Source organism: Aspergillus brunneoviolaceus (assembly GCF_003184695.1).
Source record: "Aspergillus brunneoviolaceus CBS 621.78 unplaced genomic scaffold BO95scaffold_116, whole genome shotgun sequence".
Classification (NCBI taxonomy): domain Eukaryota; kingdom Fungi; phylum Ascomycota; class Eurotiomycetes; order Eurotiales; family Aspergillaceae; genus Aspergillus; species Aspergillus brunneoviolaceus.
This window is the reverse complement of record NW_020290846.1, coordinates 66,728-80,504: the sequence shown is the minus strand read 5'-3', so window position 1 is coordinate 80,504 and position 13,777 is coordinate 66,728. Positions and strand designations below refer to the sequence as shown.

Below are 13,777 nucleotides of genomic sequence, written 5' to 3'. Positions count from 1 at the left end.
TGTAAAGCCCAATGTCCCAGCGGCCAGCAATCCTGCAGTGGACAATGTGTCAACACCAACACCGATCCGAAGAATTGCGGCTCCTGCGGGACTAAGTGTGCAGATGGCCAGACTTGCAGCTACGGCCAGTGCAAGAGCCAAAGCCAATGTCTCTTCCCAAAGAAAATCTGCAACGGACAATGTACTGATACGAGCTCCGACTCCAACAACTGCGGGTGGTGTGGAAACAAATGTCTGTTGGGCACCACTTGCAAGTATAATCTTTGTCTATGGTGGTGGTGAGGCAGCCCTGGAGTCAGCCGGGGAATGTTCTCTACTTCTCTGTGAGAGTTTCGTCGTGATGCTTCTGTTCTGTTTCCTGACCCAGTTTTGCTGAACATCTTTCTGTCTCTTTTCTGTGTCTATGATTCTTACGGACCAGTTTGGGCATTCCCGCTGGGTTGACGGGCCCCCTTTTTTTATCAACGAAAAGTGTCCTCTCCGAATGCTTCCAGTTCATTTTGCAGCCGGGAACATTGGACTTTGAAATCGGGTGTTGCTGCGGGGTCGGGGGATATGCGTGGTGTCTCAATCATCGGTGGCATTCCTTTGCACTGTATTACAGTCCATGTCCAGTTTTCGTTCCGCAAGCCTTGGTATGGGTTTTCTCCCCCACCCCTGGGTCTCGGGGTTTCCCCATGCTGTAATGCAAATGCAGAGGTAAAAAGCAATGAGATTTTTCAGTGTCAAGGGCATTCCTTCCCTTCGGGTTATGTAGCGAGGTAGTCTTTGGCTTCAATGAATGGTCAAAGATAATAGTAGTCTCGAAGGTTGGGTTGCCAATAACGATTTGCCCTCACAGGATCCCCGAGGTGATGCGTCGTAACGCCATATTCTCCGCGGCTCCAATCACGGGGGAACCATCACTATAGCCTTTGGCGGAACGCTGTGTAGATACAATTTAAGGTAGTTTAGGCGCGAACTTCTAGCCCGTCTCCTTTTCAACAATAGAAGCTAGCACAGAGAATATACAACATGTTTGCGGCAGACTCTGGCGCTTTCTATAGGTCACGTCGTGTTAGACTCGCATGCATTCAGGTAAGTTGGTAGTCATTCATAATTATCTTCAGCATGAGTGGTTAAAAGTGACTGGCGGCGGCTAAGGCGCGACGGAGGGATCTTGAAAACATCCCATGTAGATCCTCAGCTTGGCAGCGTGAGGATAGCTTAAGAGTCTTGTCAAGTAAAACCAGCTAATACAACTTGACAACAGCTCCGACAAAGCGATCGGTGTCCTTTTCTGCTTCACCTATTGGATTAGTAAGCCAAAAGACGCGCGATTCTTCGCTCATGGCTCATGGCTCATGGCTGAGCATGCCCGCGAGATGAGAGGAGCAAGGGTCGTGGCCTTGGCCTATTCATTGTTCCGTCAAACTCGTCTGACTGAGCCCATGGGCACGTTTCCCCAGATCGAGCAACGGTCTTGCAATCGCACGATCTTAAGGAGAAGGTGGCGTGTTGCGCGTGCTACCAATTCAAGGGGGGGGTAAAGGCGCTGCAATCCTCGACCATCGATCATCGATCGATGCCGATCGTGATGGTTCTACACGCCTTATACTTACCCTGGGCGATTAGGTTCTGGATGCACTTCACACATTGAACGGCTCCTTGGTTCTATTTGGGAAACGGTGCATCCTGTAAAGGAGTTCTAATAATTGCATATGTGGCTGCCCAAGAACAGTTTCTAGGGCGGGGAACCTGCATCGGACTTGATTGACATCTTGAGCGCAGCTCGAAGTCTTTCTTTATCCTGCGTGTAAACTTCTCTTTCTCAGGTCTCTGCGCAAGATAGATTCATGAAGAAATAATGCAGATTTGGCATGTCCTTTAGACTCGACTTCCGAATCTCTCGCTCTTTTCCCGGGAGAAATCATCATCGGAAGCAAACGGCAAGCCTAGAACATAGATATGTATCGCTCGAAATATGCCCGGAGACATTGTACATACTGGCTTGCTCTATGCGGGGAGATCGAGATTCTAACCATCTGGCCTGGGTCCGTAGCATTCCCTCCGTAGAGGACTCGGCACTCACCAGCCAGAGGTACGCGATTTTACGTTTCTTTGGTCAAAGAAGCGTTAGCTTATAATAAAATTCACATTGAACAAAACACTCGATTACAACACCTTTCCCAAAATCCCTGCCACATAAACCATGCATCACATATCAAAGCACCCTAAGCTAATACAACCAGTCGGCACACATGCCGGTGTGACGATCATAAAGCGTCCCTTCGACGCAGTTGGGCTCCCCAAAGCCGGTCGGGGGGCAGTACTCGAAGTTCAGACAGTCGCCGCTCTCGAGGGCGCACTGCTTGCCATTGAACACCTGGCCGGGGGGGCAGGCGGGCGGGGAGATGGCGACGCACAGCTTGGACTCGGGGACGAAGACGGTGCCGGGCAGGCAGTTGGGCAGCTTCTCAGCGACGCACTTGCGGCCGTTGAAGCGCATGCCGGGGGGACACTCGGGCTCGAAGGGGTGGGCGCACTCCTCGCCGTCGAAGACCAGGCCGTCGTCGCAGAGGGGCTCGGTGCCGACGCAGGTGGTGCCGTCGAAGCTGGTGCCGGCGGGGCACTCGGGCCGGTTCTCGGAGACGCACTCGCCGTCGACGAGGTGGTAGCCGGGCTCGTTGCACTCCAGGGGCACGGTGCTGATGCAGCGGCCGTTCACCCACTTGTGGTCCGCGGGGCAGCCCGGGTTCTTGCGCGAGACACACTGCTTGCCGTCGAAGAGGGTGCCCTTGGGGCACGTGGGCACGCCGACGATGCAGCCGCCCGTGGCGGTCAGGGTCGAGCCCGCGGGGCACTTGGGCACGCTGGTGGTGACGCAGTCGCCGGAGCCGTTGGGGACGCTGCCCGCGGGACACGAGGGGGTGCTGGTGGCCACGCAGCGGGCGCCGTCGAAGACCGTGTCCTCCGGGCACGAGGGGAAGTGCGGCGTCACGCAGTCCTCGCCGTCGAAGGTGCTGCCCTCCTCCGTGCAGGTGGGCTGCAGCTCGGACACGCAGTTCTCGCCGTTGAAGGTGAAGCCGTCCTCGCAGGCGGGCTGCTCGATGCTGACGCAGATGGTGCCCTCAAGGCGGGTGCCGGGCAGGCAGTTGGGTTCCTCGGTAGAGATACACACGCTGCCGGTGAGGGTCAGGCCGGGGGGACAGGCGGGCTGCTCGGTCGACGTGCAGACGCCGCCCTCGAGGACGTGGCCGGGAGGGCATTCGGGCTGCTCGATGCTGACGCAGCGGTTGCGCTCCAGCTTGGAGCCGGGCGGGCATTGCGGGATGCGCACGGGCTGCTTCTGGCAGTGCTGGCCCACCTTGGTCGTGCCGGGGGGGCACTTGCCGGTCTCATCGGTGTCGAAGACACAGACCTCGCCGTCCCAGATCATGTCGGAGGGACAGCAGCGGGCTGTGCCGGAGGCGAAATCGGCGGAGAGGTCGCTGCCCGGGGGACAGGTGGCTTCCTCGGTCATGACACACTTCTTGGTCACCGGGTCGAGCTCACTGCCGGGAGGGCAGGCCGGCTTCTCGGAGGTGACGCACTTGCCGGTGGTGGGGTTGAAGCTGGTGTCGGGGGGGCACGACGGACCGGCCTCGTCGACACAGACGCCATCCTTGTTGAGGACGGTGCCGTCTTCGCAAGTGGGGCGGATGGTCGAGACGCAGTTCTTGAAGTTGTCGTGGAACTCGGTGTCGGCGGGACAGATGGGGGGCTGGACGCTGATGCAGTTGCCGCCGCAGGTGATCATGCCGTGAGGGCATTCGGGCTGCTTGGTGCTGACGCAGGACTTGCCATTGAACTTGTAGTTCTCCGGGCAGCCGGGGGTCTGGGTGGATTGACAGACTTTACCGTTGTACTCTTGTCCCGATGGACAGGTTGGGGGACCAGTCACACAGGTCTTGCCCTTCAGCACGGTGGGAGGAGGACAGATGGGAAGCTCGGTCGAGACACAGATGCTGCCTTTGTAGTCGCTGCCATCGGGACAGATGGGCTTGATGGTCGACACACACTTGTCACCCTTGCGAACAAAGTTCTCCGGGCAGTTGGGAACGCCCAAGACACAGTTCTTGCCATCGAACTCGGTTCCCTCAGGACAACACTTGACCAAGCCGGAGGCAGGGTCCTGCAGAGGACGGATGTCGTCCAGAGTATACTTGGTCTTGCCGGGCAGCTTGGCCTGGACCTGGGCAGCACTCAGGGCCACCAGAACGGCCAACAAAGACCCCAACTTAGCCATGATGCGTGGCTGTAGTGGGAAAGGAAGTTGGAGATGGAGAGAAGAGATGGTGAGGATGATAAAAGGCAGGAAGCCACCGGGCAGTGCGGGTATTTATACCATGATTCTCCTCGCAGCGATGATGGATTCTCTTTGGCTTCACTCCGCGCCTGGTACGGAGTAATCAGTTCCAATACTGATCGGATTTGCATCTCCGCCTCATTTCAGCTTGAGCCACTCAGTCCAGTGGATCAGATGCCGATCACTTCGGTTCTAGGAATGGGGAGCTGGCGGTGTATGTATCTGTCTCTGCGTGAAAGCGATGAGATCCTACACCGATCAACTAGTCCAACTCCAAAAGAGCAGTGGATAGCTGTGGGCTCAGCTGAAGTGGTGAATTAAAGTCAGCTCCGCTTGAAGTAGCATTCTCGAGGAAAGGCCAGAGTGGGGACGGGACGTCAGGATGTGATCTGTGATCGACAGTGAAGGGCGAGCATGGAGGAAAAAAGTCCCGACACGATGGAAGCTAAATCAGATGTGATCGCTCAAATGCTGCAGCTCAAGTTTGGGTGTTTGCAGGGTATCGATGATCCTGATGGTATTCAAGGTATTGGTGGTATTGAATGGACGGGAGTGGGGCGTCAACCGAAGCCGGGGCGGAGCGAACCTGCCTTAGCGCCAGCCAAAATCCTCATTAGTGAACAGTGATTCACTGTGATTGATCGAACTAGCTTGGCTGCCAAAGCCCTCCCCCCCCCCGAGATGCTCCGCGCGCATCGATCGCCTCGGTTAGATTGAGCTGACGAATTTGGTCATTGCTCCGTGACTTGTGCAGTAGCTGTGGAGATCTTCAAGGGATCAGCATCCGAAGTATACGTACTGTAGAAGTCCGTGTATTGTTGATGATTGTATGGATGTGACGGGAGTCTGCTATCAGCCCTCCTGATGGTTAATGGCAGAGGAAGACCCATGGGATTTTAGGTCAAGCTGAATTGGAAAAGCCTTGCTTTGGCGAAATTGCGTGCAGCCTTTCACAGCCTATGACATAGTCTTCTCCGTTCTTATAAAGTAATCACCGAACACCCTATACCTACCACAACCAACTTATCTTTCTTTTGCTCTAAATTCAACTCTATACCTGTGCTCTCTTACTGTGCAAGAAGAGTGACGGTGATATGCTATTTCAAGGCGCCCTTTTTGCCGCCTTGCTAGGCACTACGGTGGCCAGCAGCGGCTCCAATTCCAAATGTCTATCCTCCAACACGGTCGGGGCGGCCAACTACCAACTCTGCTGTCCTGAAGGCCGAGGCTCCGGAAAAGGAACCGTGGGAGATTCCGTCTTTGAGTTCACCTGCGGCCAGTATCTCACCGGCAAAAGTGGCGCGGGCACGCAGCACCGACAGGTGAACAGTGCCAAGGACTGCGCACAGCTCTGTTCGAGTCCGGACTGTCCCGGGGCCTCCTGGCACAGCACCGGAAAGAAGTGTTTCGTGCTAGGCAGCGGAAACACCGACTATGCTCCTTACTCGCCGGCAAGGGATTGGATGGTCCTGACCAAGTCGGCGGAGACCCCCGAGGATCCCGATCCGGAGGAGGATTGCAAGGAATTCATCGATGCGGCCAAAGAGACTGCCGCTGCACAGTGTGCCTCGGAGAAGGAACAACAGAAGAAGGAGTGTGAGAGCAACAAGGCCAGCGCTCTCACGGAGGCCAAGGCTCAATGCGAAGCCGAGAAAGCTCTACTCAAAGAACAGGCCGCCACCGCGGCATCCCAATGTGAGGCGGACAAGACCGCGGCGCTGGAGCAGTGCACGACCGAGAAGGAGCAGGTTCGTGGGGAGGAGAAAGCCAAGTGCGAAGCTGAGAAGGCCGAACTCGCCAACGGCGCCACCGCCAGCGCAGAGCAATGCGAGGCCGACAAGGCGGCAGCGCTCGCGGGCGCCAACCAACAATGTGCGACCGAGAAGGAGCAGCTTCGACAGGAAGGAGAAGCGCAGTGCAAGTCTGAGAAGGAGGCTGCCAGCTCTCAGTGCCAGAAAGAGAAGGATGAAATTCGCCAGCAGAGCGACGGCAAGTTACAGCAGTGCCAGGCCGACAAGGAGGCTGCCAGCTCTCAGTGCCAGAAAGAGAAGGATGAAATTCGCCAGCAGGGTGACAGCAAGCTACAGCAGTGTCAGGCTGATAAAGACAGCGCTCTCACCAACGCCAACGCTCAGTGTGCCACGGAGAAGGATCAGCTTCAGAAGTTGGTGGTTGATGATGCTCGATCGCAATGCAAGTCCGAGAAAGACGCCGCCGCCTCTCAATGTGAGAAGGAGAAGGACGAAATCCGCAAGCAGGGCGAGAGCCAGCTGCAGCAGTCCAAGTCCCAGTGTGACGCCGAAAAGGCAGGCCTCCAGCAGAAGATCAAGGAGTTGGAAGAAAAGGCCTCGTCGGTGGGGAGTGGCACTGGTGGTGGTCAGTGGCTGTCGGTCGATGAGAAGTGTCGCAGCAACAGCTGGAGAAGTCTCTGCGATGGCACCTGTTCTCAACGACAGTTTACTCTTGGCGGGGTGGATTTCCAGGTCAAATGTAATGTCCGCACCAACGGAGCGGTTGAAGAGATCTGGTGGTATCGCCAATCGATTCTGGAATGTGCTGAAGCATGTGCCTTGAATCCACGTTGCTTGGGAGTGGGATGGAGGAGCTTCGGCGGGGAGCCTGAGAAGGGAGTAAGTAGCCCTAAAACCATGAAGCATCCAGGCTGATCTCAGTGTGCTAACCACCAAATGCAATTAACTAGGTCTGCCATGCCATGATCAAATGGGATCATATCTACCAGCTCGTCAATACTGCTTTCCCTCACTCCGGTGGTGAGCATCTTATCTACGCCAAGGGTCGCATCACTCCGACTGGAGCTCCTGGCACCTGAGAATGCTCAAGTACTGTACATATACCAGTCCCATGTCGAAGCCCGGGAAATCATTTTCTTCTACATTTCAATGTTAAGAATCCATCAATTGAAAGTGAAATTCCATTGTGAAAGTGAGATTTCAATGTAGCATGCCTACATTACTCCCTACCATCACCATAATTCCTCCTAAAGTTTGGAGACACATGCAGGTCAAGGAAAGCACCGTGCCGTACACAGGGACAATCGAGTACGGTACGATGACGGTATCGTAAATCAGATCGGAAATCATTTTTAGCTGTGGAAGAGATGGGGGCGTCCAAGAAGATCATCGGTGGGGGGTTCGCGCGGTTCGCTCGGAAATATTCACCTTCTCCCCAGTCCTCATAGCTCTAGAAATATCCATAATTCTAGGCTGAGCTTTACCTTTAGGCTCTCGGAAGACACTGATTGCCGAGGCAGACTTCTTTCTCCTTCTCTTTTTTTTTACGCTCGGTTAGGATCCACAATCGAAGGTTCTCAGTGTTCACCGCTGTTCATTGTATCTGGAGCTAGTAATGAAATCTGGTACGTTGCGGCACCGGCCCGTCTGTTCCATGGCAAAACATGGATTGCAAGCTGTCATTTTGCCCATCGCTGTCTGCCATCGGTCAACATCGTATGTGGAGAATTGTCCAGGATAGGTAAAAAGCCTCATTTACCTGCTAGATAAACCTGGCCCCGGTCGGAAGATCTTACCCCACCGAGCTTTAGGCGAGATCGCCCGAATTATGCCGCAGTTTGGGACGCTGGGATTGCTGAGGAGTTGCAGTGCTGCAGTGCTGCACAATCGCTAGGGGAGCTATGGAGCTGAAAGATGCTTTTGCTTTTCCAATCTTTCTTCCTCAGCTGCTGTCGTACGCCAGTCGTGGAGCTAGCAGCTATCGATCTACAACCCTCTTGCCCTTTTCTTCGACTAGTGCGGGAGCTATCCTGAAAACCTGACTGCAGATCACCCTGTCGCTCGGTCCTCGAGCTGCATCTGAATGCACTCCGGATATCGCCGGCTGGCTGGGAGGTGACGTCTCCCTTCGAATCACCATCTTCTGATCGCGACCGTGGCTATCAGAGCTTGGATGTTTCCGTGATCGCGACAGTGAATGGGTTTTGGAAAAAAAGAAATCGAGAAAAAAAAAAAGATAAATGTTGCTAGCCAGTGTCGATCCACTGCAGGTAGAGTGCCCGATCCACTCTTCTGTGCTCCGAGTGTACAGTACTAAGTATCATGGCTCAACAGAATAAGTGGTCATTCCGCTGGCCCGGATCGGATGAGTTCGGTTGGCAAGAGCGAACTGCCTCGATGCAAAAATCAACTAAACTACTCTGTACTGATGTTAATTGTATCCTAAATCATGTTCTATGAACAGCTCTCCCAAGGTACTCACGCTTTGCACCATCTCACTTCTCATGGGTTTTCTCAAGTGCTCTATGGTTGATTTGTACTAGTAGGAAGGTTCACCCGAACTGGGCAAATTTCGCCCCTGCCCCTACTTACTACTACTTGATTTGAAGTGCATATACTCTCCGTGACAATTCTCTACGCTCCAAGGAAGCACCAACGAATGGGAAATCAGGTCTGGTTGTAAACTCTTGTACCTATCATGTTACATGATATATATGGCAAACTTTCGGCTCAATTTCTGCTCAACAAGTAGACTATACCTGTTTTACAGGCTTTCTGAAAGGCATTATTCTAGATACGGCTCGGGGAGTTATAAACTCATCGCCACAGTGGGGAGCCATCCTATACAACTTATGGTTGTGAAAATGCACTTATCTATTGCATTTCTAAATACCTCCAACGTTGTATAAACTCTATAGGAGTTAGTTCGCAATCTGGTTTTCAAGGTGAGGGTTAAGGTTGTAACTCTTGATTGACGTTGACACCACCAGGCCTTTCCACTTGGGAGTTTCACTGTTTAAGTATGGACGTAGTCTTAGTTTCTCGTCCTCCTCCTCTTAGAGGCTCCAAACTCTAGACTTATATTTCCAAGTGATAGAGACACTCACACATTAGGAAAGGGATTATTCTGTCTAAATCTCATATACACAGTATCCAAGGCATCGGCAAGCTACACACAAGTGTTTATCCGTCTCAGCCCTAATGCGACTTGTGCCTGAATCCTTGTCCCGTCACATCGATCAAAACTCAAAGTCGATTAATGTAATTGTCTCATAATTCCTGCAAGGCAATAACCGGTGCTTGATAAAGATACCACAACTAATCCAAGGTGAATTTTACTCGACTACGGCTGACATACACTAGTAGTCAGAATGGAGTATATGCCATAACCGCGAAGAAGACCGTGCGTCATTAGGGGTTCAGTGAATTGATCCAGTAGCCACGCTAATGCATTGTCTTGTTGATCATTTAAGAGGATTGTCCCACGTTGTCCCTTAGTCGCTCCAATGCTGCAGCCTGTCATGCTGGGTCCCATTCTGACGAGCCCGCAGTGGAGCGTGAGCAGAGCTAACGGATGGTGTCTGTATGCCACGTGCCTAGAGCTCTGGAGGGGCTACGTAGCAGACAGCGTGTTTTCTCCATGGCTACTTGCAGAAATGATCGATCAAGCATTGAACATTATGACACAATACTTAGTGCACAATAGCAACCCCACGCGATATCTTATGATTGCTGCTTTTCCTCTCACTCAGTTCCAGCCCCAGACACAAGCAGTTTTCCTTCTGCGTCCTATAATGAACATCAGCTCTGACCCATGGTTGGTCTAGCTACGTCCAAATGGCCAAGCCTCCACCGTACAAAGATCTCGAGTAGGTATAATGCACGTGACATCTTTTGTTTATACATCTTTGAGAGGGTGCTCCCTGACAGAGTGACGATCTTCTCCTATCGATTGTAAGCAACAAAGATACACCATCCCTTTGTCTAATCAGCGTAGATGATGGTATTGAGGATGAAGACGTCTATATAAGTCACTCACCGCTGCCACAATTTAGCCCACCAACCTCCCCAACTTCACAAGGTAATCCACCCCCATTGAGTCTCTAATCACCAACCTCTGTTACAACTGACATCATGGACGGTATCATGGCAGGTCGAATCCGGGAGTACGGGTTCGGAAGGCGGCTCACCCAACGCCGAGAGTTCTGGATCATCCATGCGCTGGTCAACAACCCCGACAAGACCGCGGAGGAGGCCGTCCAGGAACTCCTGCAGGAGCGCGACAGCCAGTTCCAGCAGGGGCGGAATACCCACCGGCCCTACGTGCGGAACCGGCTCAACCAGCAGCATGCATTCCACACGATGCAATCGCTGTGCGAGCTCGCCTATCTCCTCCCTCCCGACGAGCAGACCAAGCTGCTGGACCTGGTCATGCAGCTGCAACGGACGGCGGTGCACGACTCGGCCGGGCGCGGCGGCATCGTGAGAGTGGCGTTCGCCGACCGGATGTGGACCGATCTCCCCAGCCTCCGCGAATACATCAACCACCGGTACACGTTCGCCCCGCTGGACGTGTTCAAGGGGTTCCCCGCTTGCCGGTGTACGAGGATGCAGAACCGCACGCCCTGCGGGGATCACTGCCGGGACTATCCACCGCAGGAGGTGCAGGAGTGGGAGAATCGCAACTGCTTTATCGCCCAGCTGACGAACGCCATCCCGCGGCTCGGCCATCGCATGGACTTCTCCCGGTTGGGACTCCGGCTGTGCGCCCGCGCGTTCGAGAATGCCGACGTCAACGCGCTGGAGGAAGAGGCGGTCCGCGCCGCTTGCTTCTGGATCGCCCTGGCGGGGAAGCCCATGTGGGATACCTGCGTGGCCGGGGATCAAGTGGATGAGCCGGAGGCGGAGGAATCCAAGGCTTTTGACCGGGCCCGCTGGTCCTCCTGGAAAAATACGATCAACTGCTTCGGGGTTCACTTGGTGCGGCGAAGTACACAGGCGCTGATAAAAGATGCTTTGGCGTCGATGGACCAGGCGGAGCGTGGATAAAGAACAATGGCATTGTTGTGGGTGGAGACGGGGAGTGCAACAAAGAAGCCCTCTCGCCCTCACCTCCAAACCTCCACACATGGCCAGCACCCATGCAAAGCACGAGTGACCCCGTCGTCGCTGTTTTCACACTCTGAATGAAGGTAATTCCACCAATAACAACTAATAAAAGATACTAAAGATAGTCTTGTCTTAACCAGCTAATTCATACAATATCTTTGTCCTCGATCCACCCAAAAAGAGGCTTTATCACTCCCAGCGCCGATTGCCGGAGATCTCCTCTATACATCAAAGCCACGACAAGCCTCAGTTCACACAACCACGAGGCCTTGCAGAGCCATCAAGATCGATGCAAACAAAGGTAAACGAAGGCTCTTCAGGGCTCCGTCCCAGCCGAACTTATAAATATTTCATTGAGCCCAGCTCCTTCGGCCCCTTCCCCTTTGCGCCAACTTATCAGCTCATTACTCGCAACGCTTATGGCTTACGAACAACCTTGTAAACCCACCGTGACGGTAGCCCAACGCCCCAACCGATCCAATCATAAACTCAAAATTCCAAGAACAAGAACAAGAACAAGAACAAGCAAACAGAAGGTGACCCTCTTATCTGAACTGCTTCTCTCAGGCTAACACTACCTCCCACCAATACACTTAGCCCTGCGCTACAACCACCACCAACCCTAACCCAAACCTAGCCCTTCAGTTCCGACACAAATGGAATGCTACGGCCTCACGCGGACCCCGCACTACGGCTACTGGCCGTACCGACAGCAGCACTCCTCCCCGCCGTCCACGTGGCAGGCGCTCGTGATGCAGTACTTCCCGGTGCACGAGGGGTTCGTGGTGAAGCGGGACGACCCGGTGGTGCACAACTCGCTGGCGCACGGGGGCCAGTACGAGGCGCGCGGGTACGACACGCTGACGGTGCACAGCGCGAGCACGGGGACGCACCTGACGCTGATCGCGGGCCAGAGCGCCTTCAAGGGCACCGACTGGCCGATGCTGATGTCGCGGTGGCCGCGCCACGACGCCCGCGCCCCGCGCGTCTCCTTCGCCGGCATCGTCCAGGGCGACATGGTCCAGTTCTACGCCCACCACCCGCGCCACGGCCTCCTGCTGCTGGGGCTCCGCGGCCTCTACGAGCAGACCATCTTCTCCACCCGGACCGACGCGCCCCGCATCCACGAAATCCTCGCCCAGTTCCGCGGCTTCGCGCGCACCCCCGAGCGCGCTGCCGAGACCACCCTCGAGGCCAGGGGGTTGGACTACAATCGCCGGTCTGGGGAGGAGGGGTGGCGCACCATCGCGAAGTATTTGTGGGCGTATCGTTCGGATTTGATTTGATCCTGCCGTGTGGAGGGTCTGCCGTGAGGAAGGTTGCTGTAAGGTTTGTGATGGTTGTGATGTGTGTCTGTGTTTGTATTTGTATAGTGGGAAGAGGTGGCTGGCTCGCAAAGGTTATATGGAGCGTGCCTGGATTGCACGCCGCCAGCGGAGAAAAGTTTTTGCATTGGTGGTTCAAAGGTTCTTGGAAATTTGATTCCCCTGGAAGAGGGAAGTAAACGTGTGGGAATGCGGATAACTACCCTGGGTGTCTGTTTATTTTCGTTGCAGTACATATTTGTGTATCTCTGTACATACGTATAGTTGAGAATGAGATTTTTTTTTCTTTTCTTTTCATACTTAGCTTTTATCCTTTTACTAGTTGTCTTTTGGATACTGCTCAATACCCCTGCTGTTGCAGATGGTCTCTTGAACACTCCAACACAGATGCCCACGCACCTCATCGATCTAACCTAGCAACATTCCAAAAATCAACACTTACCCTACGCCATTCCTACAGCAAAGCCAACAATGCAATGCACGCACCCCACCTTCTCTAACTTACCGACTGCCCAAACAAACCCGACTTGGCGGAGCTTGTCCCCAATAAAGTGATTACTAACCAATCCCCAGCCACGCCAAGACCCGAGCATACAATCACAACACAAAGAAACATATTTCATACATTATCCATTATTCATATTTCCACACTCAAAGACTCGCTTTCATTGCCGATGGCCAATCCTCCTACATCTCTGTCTTGACCAGATTCTCACATCTCAAACCCGATCCCCGCGCCGTGGTCCGGCGACTTCAAGATCCGGTCGTACTGCCGGTCGGCCATGAAATCCGCGCGGGCGATCTCGGCGGGGCTGGGGTGGTGGGACTCGCGTTTGCCGTGGTGGCTGTGGTCGTGGTGGGTGCCTGGGTTAACCAAAAGATGATTAGTTGGGTAAGTAAAGGAGCACGGGGATGGAATGTCGAACCTTCGTGAGCTACGGCTGGCGGCGCAGGGGCCCTGGGGTCGTGGGGTTGTTGTTGTGGGTGGTGATGGTGTTGCTGTGGCTGCTCGGGTGCTTGAGCGTGGTGGTGGTCGTGGTCCTGGGAGGGGTGCTTGTTGTGATGCAGATGCAGGGCGTCTTCGGCTTTGTGCAGGAAGCTTGACATGGTGGGGGTTGGTTTAATGTGGTGGATATCGTTCTGCTTTTAGTTTTGGTTTGATGGTAGGTATGACTTAGAATTTCTTGGCTAGCGAGGCGTTCGACCTGCCATTCGACGCATTCTTTATACCCGTGAGGAGTGCCCAAGGCATGACGTAAATCAGA

General features: G+C 54.1%; 5 protein-coding genes across 5 annotated transcripts; 3 read left to right on the top strand and 2 right to left on the bottom strand.

The window, feature by feature from the left end:
* Positions 1 to 2,218: 2,218 nt before the first annotated feature.
* On the bottom strand, positions 2,219 to 4,267 carry BO95DRAFT_437151 (cell wall cysteine-rich protein; the record flags this gene model as incomplete). Its single annotated transcript, XM_025585262.1, has 1 exon — positions 2,219 to 4,267. One exon carries the CDS (start codon positions 4,265 to 4,267, stop codon positions 2,219 to 2,221), a length of 2,049 nt encoding a protein of 682 aa, XP_025436474.1.
* Positions 4,268 to 5,421: 1,154 nt separating this feature from the next.
* BO95DRAFT_326623 (cell envelope integrity protein TolA) lies at positions 5,422 to 6,930 on the top strand (the record flags this gene model as incomplete). The annotated part of the gene is made up of 2 exons (XM_025581860.1): positions 5,422 to 5,888; positions 6,357 to 6,930. Coding segments are annotated over 2 exons (1,041 nt in total), but the record flags the coding sequence as incomplete, so codon positions are not given.
* A 3,294-nt stretch (positions 6,931 to 10,224) lies between these two features.
* Positions 10,225 to 11,127, top strand: BO95DRAFT_376861 (DUF3632 domain-containing protein; the record flags this gene model as incomplete). The annotated part of the gene is made up of 1 exon (XM_025583225.1): positions 10,225 to 11,127. The coding sequence occupies one exon, from the start codon at positions 10,225 to 10,227 to the stop codon at positions 11,125 to 11,127; it is 903 nt and encodes a 300-aa protein (XP_025436472.1).
* A 716-nt stretch (positions 11,128 to 11,843) lies between these two features.
* On the top strand, positions 11,844 to 12,473 carry BO95DRAFT_469272 (uncharacterized protein; the record flags this gene model as incomplete). Its single annotated transcript, XM_025589431.1, has 1 exon — positions 11,844 to 12,473. The coding sequence occupies one exon, from the start codon at positions 11,844 to 11,846 to the stop codon at positions 12,471 to 12,473; it is 630 nt and encodes a 209-aa protein (XP_025436471.1).
* Positions 12,474 to 13,141: 668 nt separating this feature from the next.
* Positions 13,142 to 13,697, bottom strand: BO95DRAFT_519145 (uncharacterized protein). Its single transcript, XM_025592012.1, has 2 exons — positions 13,439 to 13,697; positions 13,142 to 13,376 (listed from the first exon to the last, which is right to left on the bottom strand). The coding sequence occupies exons 1-2, from the start codon at positions 13,617 to 13,619 to the stop codon at positions 13,225 to 13,227; spliced, it is 333 nt and encodes a 110-aa protein (XP_025436470.1). The 5' UTR covers positions 13,620 to 13,697; the 3' UTR covers positions 13,142 to 13,224.
* Between the last annotated feature and the right edge of the window lie 80 nt (positions 13,698 to 13,777).